The sequence below is a fragment of the Scardinius erythrophthalmus genome (assembly GCF_964197995.2).
Source record: "Scardinius erythrophthalmus genome assembly, chromosome: 1".
Taxonomy (NCBI): domain Eukaryota; kingdom Metazoa; phylum Chordata; class Actinopteri; order Cypriniformes; family Leuciscidae; genus Scardinius; species Scardinius erythrophthalmus.
The window spans coordinates 30,701,934-30,710,561 of NC_138221.1; the positions used below are offsets into that span (position 1 = coordinate 30,701,934).

Here is an 8,628-nt window from a genome sequence, read left to right on the forward strand (position 1 = left end):
ACACAAATAGATTACAAAAATTCTAAATTCCTTGGCTACTCTAAATCAAGAAAAGTTTATGCAAATGAACCTCTTTGTTTAGAGTACCCTTTTCTTATTCATCTTTTGAATCACAATAATTTAATTTATATTTATTTTGTTTGTTTAAAGTTACTGTATTCGTAACTTTCACAGAGTCAGAACTGCTCGAAGTGATAAGGAGTGTCAAGCTTTATTTGCACGTCTGCAGGAACTCGGTGTGTCCAGTGTGAAACCACACAGACTTCACATGTGCTGCATCATGATGAGCTCAACATCGCGATCCTACGTCAGCTGTTATATCCCACAACACACTTTTATATCAGCGATATAAAAAAGCCACCTTCCTCATCTCTTTCAAACGTCGTTGTCGTCTGGCTGTGAGCGACTGACTTTTCTGATCTTCTCCTCTCATCCTTGAGCTAAACAGACAAGAATATTCTCAGGTAAATTTGGAAGTAAAGTAAAAGGTCAATATATTGATATAGATCACAGGTTTAATTGCATATTTGACGTTTTTTCAATCCGACAGAAAATACAAAAAAAAAAATTTAAACTGTACTTTGTTAGAAGTTGGTGAACAGTTTAAAATAAGTGCTGCTATTGCAGTGATAGATTTAATAAATGTGAGACACTGTTGTGTTTCAGCATCAGTTCTTCACTAGATCATCAGAGGGATTTGACTGAATCAAGATGCTGCTGATCATTGAAGTTCTTCTTCTCATTTTAGCTGCTCTAGGACAGGTAAGCTTGTGTTCTACATTTACATTTTCATTAATGCATTTGGCAGACGCTTTTATCCATAACGACTTACATTGCATTTCAAGGTGCACAATTACAGTTTTATCAGTTCTTGCTTTCCCTGGGAATCAAACCCTTGACCTTGGAGTTGCAAGCGCCAGCGCTCTATTGTTTGAGCTACAGGACAGCTGATAAGATTGTTACAGACATGAATACTGATGATGTGATCATTATGATTCCTGTTTCTGCAGGATCACAGAGCTGCTGCTGTTGAAGGAAAGATATATCCATTGGATATGGCACCGAATTCTGTTGATGATCAATATATGGGCTGTAGAAAGAACATGACAGACCTGGTGAAGACAAAATATCTGGAGGAGGAAATCAATAAGTCTTCTGAATTTAATGATACTTGGCACGACGGTGAAAAGAAAGCCAAGAAACCACAGGATAATTTGGAACAGATTCATTCAGTCGCCATTTATGTGTACACTAACAACAATTCGAAAGTATATCGTGATTTTAATAATGCTGTCCGTAGTGAGAAACAAAATTACACAGACAAGACATTCAAATGGTATTCACTTCACTTTCTGGTAACAGATGCAATACAGATTCTGAACAAAACACAAAACAAATGCTATTCAACTTATCGCGGCACTACAGTTGAGTTTGATAAGGATGTTCTGAACAAAGAGGTTCGTTTCGGCTCATTTACATCCTCTTCTCTTGATCGTAAGGTAGCAAATGATTTTGGACCGAAATCTTGTTTTGAAATCTACACTTGTGAAGGCGCTGATGTGATCAAATACTCCAAATATCCTGACCAGAAAGAGGTGCTGATTCCTCCATATGAGAAGTTTATGGTCACTGATATCAAGACAAAAGGTCAGGATGGTGCCTGGTGTGACACTGTGTTCAAGTTGAAAAGCTCTGGGAAAATAAGTTACCTGAACTGTGATGTTGATGCAAAACTGGTACAGGACAAGGCCAAACTTTAAATCTTCACTCATTGTGTCTCTTCAAGTCAGACGTTGCTTTCATTATAATGTTTGATGGCTTCATTAATTCCGAATTATAATCGTCTTTACAAGTTTTAAGTAAATCAACAATGAATTCTTCTGCTTTGTCAACTTTTGATCTAGTTTCTGTTTTCACATGTAACTCTGTGCAAGAAATGTTTTGTTCTAAAAACGTTCTGAGAACATGAAGTTCTAATAATGTTTTCAGCGGATAGTTTTATTTTGGTTCCCACAATGTTCTCCTAAAACGTACAAAGCAAAAACTCAAGTGATAAAAAAGATAACTAGAAAAGTGCATTTCCGGAGGAACTGCAAAGTGTGCTTGCTCGGGTGCAGTGCACTAACGTTAGCAGGTAGTGGATAAGGGTGCGTTGAAGTTTGCTTGATGTGAGAATTTCAACAATAGTACTTTTTTCAAGATTGTGCATATAAAGTTAGGCAAGGCCAAACAGCGTTATCCATGTTGTTGATTGCATCGCTAGAGTAAGCTAATAGTGAAACTGATAGCGTTCTTCATTTAATTACAACATGAGGACTGACGGTAGGCTATAAAAATCAGCGTTTCTGTGTAGGTGATGACAGTCTTCATTTACTGTATCCAATAAGCCAATACAAAACTTACCCAGCTGTTCTGTGGTTAAGTGTTCCCTTTGATTAGGAACAAATTTACTATCTCAAATTAAGGTCAACCGTAATTAGCGATGCTTTGATTGCTGCTGTCAAGATGGTTGTCATCACCTACACAGAAACGCTGATTTTTATAGCCTACCGTCAGTCCTCATATTGTAATTAAATGAAGAACGCTATCAGTTTCACTAGCTTACTCTAGCGATGCAATCGCAAAACATGGATAACGCTGTTTGGCCTTGCCTAACTTTATATGACATATGCGCCATATGCTAGAGTTACACATCCCGCTGCCATTTCAGGGCTTGAATTTCGGTGCGGGAATGTGGGGATTGCGCATTTACATTTACATGAATAAGCAAAATGCTTTTTAATGCCCCGCGGAAACCCTGGCTGATCATAGCTGTACAGGGCGCCTTATTATTTTTCATCTCCATAAATATATCTAGTAGTAAAGCCAAGGCCGTAACCAGGGTTTGAAAATTAGTGAGGTCCGGGGTGAGGTGCAGGGCCGGATTAAGAATTCAGAGGCCCCTGGGCACAATGTCTTGTAGGCCCCCCCTAAGGCAGGCCAAATGTATAGTTTGTCCAAGTACATTTTAGGACATTAAAAGGAACTTTGTTGTACTATGCTGGAGTAAAGTTAATAAATTATCGTTCTTTCCCATAGGATTTTTAAAACTATGTTGGGTAAACCTCTGTCCCTCTAGGGGGGTTCGGGGACATGCTCCCCCGCAAGAAAATTTTGTACATTTTAAAGTTAAATGCATCAGTCTGGTGCACTTTGAGAGCTCAAAATTAAGAGCTTCAACGGGCTACAACCATAGACTGTAAAAAAATGGCTTCAACCCATGAACTGTGCACAAAGAAAAAGCATTGACTTGTACCTAGACATTAAAGAGGGCTCAAACATATTTTTTATTTATGATATAGAGTCTCAGTCTACATTAAATTATCACTGGTGTTTTAGGACGCCAAACAATTAGTATAATAATATAATAATGATTTATATAATTATTCCTATGACATAAAATAGCCTATAAACGTACTGTATTAAATGAAAATGAATATTTCAAAAGTATATTTTACATTACACTATAGGAAAATTACAATGTTTTGTCCTAATGTCTTCTTCACTTGCAAGAAATAAACTCTTTGATCGCGTGAGCAAAGTGCGCACTTTTCTTTAAATCACGCAGCACAAACATAATGCCTATATAGGATACTTAAAGTCTTGTGCTGTTTTATAAAGCACAAAACCATATCACGGTTTCGATTTTAGTTCGTTGGCAAAATATAACGCTAGAGACCTTTATGTTAGGCTATACATTTTACATCTCATGTGTATTGGGAAAAGGGAGAAGAGCGAGTTCGGCAAAAGGCGGATTCGAACTCGAGTCGAACGCGTCAAAAACTACTTTGTTGTAAGCACCTCACGCATGCTCCAAGCCCCGTTCACTGTTCTACATTCCCGCAGCAACATGAATTGCAAACACACATGTGACGTGGTTTAAACGGCTAATTAATCATTCAGAGAGCTTGAAATTTTATTTTTGAATACAAAAAAATTACCGAGGTCCGGACCTCGGTGACCTCATAGCTGGCTACGGCCATGAGTAAAGCTAATGCAAGGGCTAGAAATCTATTAATCTTTTGCTGATACTTCCTTGTCATCATGGCGATCGGAGTTCACGGTTGCATAGCAACGACAGACGCCACGGGACAGCAAGCGCTTGTGGAAAGGAGAGAGCGGCGCGCTCGCGCTTTCCACTTGTTTTTATACATCTAGAGAGACGTTGTTGATTGTTTGAGCATGTGACTGCACGTTTCTCCTTGTTTTCTGTTGTTATGCGCAGCATATTTCCCGCGCGCACAAACACAGCCACAGACAATTAATTGTTCGGTTAGCGAAGAAGACCGAATGTATGATGCATAGGCTAATAACCTTTAGATCCCCCCCATGTGACCCATGTAAGCGGTGGAATTCCCTCCCAGTTTAAAAAACGAAATTCAGGCCCTGCATTTATTAAGGCAAACCTAGTAAAAACTAATGCAGTCTATACACTGACTTGGCAGCTCTGTGAAATGTAATACAACAGTGCCACCTACTGTCTAAATGCATTAACACTAAAAGTCTGAGTTGAAACCTAGACATAGGTAAATGGGTTTGTCAATTAGCCTGAAATAAAAAAAAATTAAAACAATTCAGATCTTGTATATCCTCACCTTGGAGTCTCGAGTTAATGTACAAAGTTTGGTTTCGATACGTGACAGCGTTCCTGAAATATTAACTACTTCCTGTTTTGGCGACTACGCCGCCGATTTCGTTTGGCTGTGATGGGCAAACGCTTCCAAAAATCAAAAATCCTTCTAGTAACTTTTGTGAGGCTTAGTCCAAGGATCATGTACGTCCAGTTTCGTGAAGTTCGGACCAAATTTGTGACCTGTGAAACTTTAGTTTCGCTTTCTGTTCAATCCACTATGGCGGACGAACGACATGGACTTGTGATGTCATCTTCGCGAGCAACTTACACCGGTACTGACCGAACGTTTTAAAGTTGGAACGGTGTCTCTGTCTCAAAGGGCCTAGGCGCAGGAGCTGGCCAAAATTTTTCTCCCGGGAATAATAATAATAACTAGAAAAGTGCATTTCCGGAGGAACTGCAAAGTGTGCTTGCTCTGGTGCGGTTCACTAACGTTAGCAGGTAGTGGATAAGGGTGCGTTGAAGTTTGCTTGATGTGAGAATTTCAACAATAGTACTTTTTTCAAGATTGTGCACACTGTAAAAAATGAATCATGAGTCTTGTAATTTTCATTAAAAAAATTTAGGTGATCATTAAAAATATTATGTATATTTTATTAATAAAATTGTGGCTCAGTTTTTGTTGAAAATATTGAGAACATTTCACTAATAACACCAAGAGATGCATTTTCCTAATTTTTTTAAGGAAACAAACACAATTTTAAGGCTTGAATCGAGGAACTGATAAACCTCATAAAATTAAGGAAAAGGGGCTACCTATTTATTTTAAGAGAATTAGCTCATTTATGGTTTTATTTAGAGACAGCATTGTTTGTTCCCAGCATGCTTTGCACATGGCTGGAAATGGAGAATAAATCTTGAAATAAAGTGTTATTTCATGTGTTTTCAAGTAAAGGGAAACATCTGTTAATGTTTAATGTTCAGGTATGTTTGACATTTGAAATAGTTTCTATTATGTTAAAGTTTTGATCGTTACCATTGTGCAGAAGAGTAGGGCTTATGGTTAGGTTGTGAATAACTGCATTTTTAAATATTCTGAAGCATGTTGTTTTATACATGTAGCAATAACTCTGCTAATGATAGTGCAGTAATTTGTTTGATTCTGTGCTGTCCTAGCAGCATACAGTCTTATTATAAAACAATATATCTCATAGTTAAATATAAACAGGTCATATCCATTCACTTGACTTCACACAATTTTGAGAATAAAAAATGCTTAAAATAAAAAATCACGTTTCACTAAAAAAAAATTAATTCATTATGTCTAAATAAATTAGGGCATCGTACATGATTTATTCAGGTAGATTTCCATGAATGAAATTAAGCTTAACTACTCAAAAATAGTATGTGTAATATTGTTACCATAATTTTTTTAAGTAAATAGCAGTAACATTTTTTACAGTGCATATAAAGTTAGGCAAGGCCAAACAGCGTTATCCATGTTGTTGCGATTGCATCGCTAGAGTAAGCTAATAGTGAAACTGATAGCGTTCTTCATTTAATTACAATATGAGGACTGACGGTAGGCTATAAAAATCAGCGTTTCTGTGTAGGTGATGACAGTCTTCATTTACTGTATCCAATAAGCCAATACAAAACTTACCCAGCTGTTCTGTGGTTGAGTGTTCCCTTTGATTAGGAACAAATTTACTATCTCAAATTAAGGTCAACCGTAATTAGCGATGCTTTGATTGCTGCTGTCAAGATGGTTGTCATCACCTACACAGAAACGCTGATTTTTATAGCCTACCGTCAGTCCTCATATTGTAATTAAATGAAGAACGCTATCAGTTTCACTAGCTTACTCTAGCGATGCAATCGCAAAACATGGATAACGCTGTTTGGCCTTGCCTAACTTTATATGACATATGTGCCATATGCTAGAGTTACACATCCCGCTGCCATTTCAGGGCTTGAATTTCGGTGCGGGAATGTGGGGATTGCGCATTTACATGAATAAGCAAAATGCTTTTTAATGCCCCGCGGAAACCCTGGCTGATCATAGCTGTACAGGGCGCCTTATTATTTTTCATCTCCATAAATATATATAGTAGTAAAGCCAAGGCCGTAACCAGGGTTTGAAAATTAGTGAGGTCTGGGGTGAGGTGCAGGGCCGGATTAAGAATTCAGAGGCCCCTGGGCACAATGTCTTGTAGGCCCCCCCTAAGGCAGGCCAAATGTATAGTTTGTCCAAGTACATTTTAGGACATTAAAAGGAACTTTGTTGTACTATGCTGGAGTAAAGTTAATAAATTATCGTTCTTTCCCATAGGATTTTTAAAACTATGTTGGGTAAACCTCTGTCCCTCTAGGGGGGTTCGGGGACATGCTCCCCCGCAAGAAAATTTTGTACATTTTAAAGTTAAATGCATCAGTCTGGTGCACTTTGAGAGCTCAAAATTAAGAGCTTCAACAGGCTTCAACCATAGACTGTAAAAAAATGGCTTCAACCCATGAACTGTGCACAAAGAAAAAGCATTGACTTGTACCTGGACATTAAAGAGGGCTCAAACATATTTTTTAGTTATGATATAGAGTCTCAGTCTACATTAAATTATCACTGGTGTTTTAGGACGCCAAACAATTAGTATAATAATATAATAATGATTTATATAATTATTCCTATGACATAAAATAGCCTATAAACGTACTGTATTAAATGAAAATGAATATTTCAAAAGTATATTTTACATTACACTACAGGAAAATTACAATACTTTTGTCCTAATGTCTTCTCCACTAGCAAGAAATAAACTCTTTGATCGCGTGAGCAAAGTGCGCACTTTTCTTTAAATCACGCAGCACAAACATAATGCCTATATAGGATACTTAAAGTCTTGTGCTGTTTTATAAAGCACAAAACCATATCACGGTTTCGATTTTAGTTCGTTGGCAAAATATAACGCTAGAGACCTTTATGTTAGCTATACATTTTACATCTCATGTGTATTGGGAAAAGGGAGAAGAGCGAGTTCGGCAAAAGGCGAATTCGAACTTGAGTCGAACGCGTCAAAAACTACTTTGTTTTAAGCACCTCACGCACGCTCTCAAGCCCCGTTCACTGTTCTACCTTCTCGCAGCAACATGAATTGCAAACACACATGTGACGTGGTTTAAACGGCTAATTAATCATTCAGAGAGCTTGAAATTTTATTTTTGAATACAAAAAAATTACCGAGGTCCAGACCTCGGTGACCTCATAGCTGGCTACGGCCATGAGTAAAGCTAATGCAAGGGCTAGAAATCTATTAATCTTTTGCTGATACTTCCTTGTCATCATGGCGATCGGAGTTCACGGTTGCATAGCAACGACAGACGCCACGGGACAGCAAGCGAATGTGGAAAGGAGAGAGCGGCGCGCTCGCGCTTTCCACTTGTTTTTACATATCTAGAGAGACGTTGTTGATTGTTTGAGCATGTGACTGCACGTTTCACCTTGTTTTCTGTTGTTATGCGCAGCATATTTCCCGCGCGCACAAACACAGCCACAGACAATTGTTCGGTTAGCGAAGAAGACCGAATGTATGATGCATAGGCTAATAATCTTTAGATCCCCCCCATGTGACCCATATAAGCGGTGGAATTCCCTCCCAGTTTAAAAAACGAAATTCATGCCCTGCATTTATTAAGGCAAACCTAGTAAAAACTAATGCAGTCTATTCACTGACTTGGCAGCTCTGTGAAATGTAATACAACAGTGCCACCTACTGTCTAAATGCATTAACATTAAAAGTCTGAGTTGAAACCTAGACATAGGTAAATGGGTTTGTCAATTAGCCTGAAAAAAAAAAAAAAAAAAAATTCAGATCTTGTACATCCTCACCTTGGAGTCTCGAGTTAATGTACAAAGTTTGGTTTCGATACGTGACAGCGTTCCTGAAATATGAACTACTTCCTGTTTTGGCGACTACGCCGCCGATTTCGTTTGTCTGTGACTGGCAAACGCTTCCGAAAAT

General features: G+C 38.1%; 1 protein-coding gene across 1 annotated transcript; it reads left to right on the top strand.

Moving 5' to 3' along the window:
• Positions 1-390: 390 nt before the first annotated feature.
• On the top strand, positions 391-1,760 carry LOC308695792 (erythroblast NAD(P)(+)--arginine ADP-ribosyltransferase-like; the record flags this gene model as incomplete). The annotated part of the gene is made up of 3 exons (XM_081374005.1): positions 391-464; positions 667-762; positions 1,011-1,760. Exons 2-3 carry the CDS (start codon positions 712-714, stop codon positions 1,758-1,760), a joined length of 801 nt encoding a protein of 266 aa, XP_081230131.1. The 5' UTR covers positions 391-464; positions 667-711.
• Positions 1,761-8,628: the final 6,868 nt, after the last annotated feature.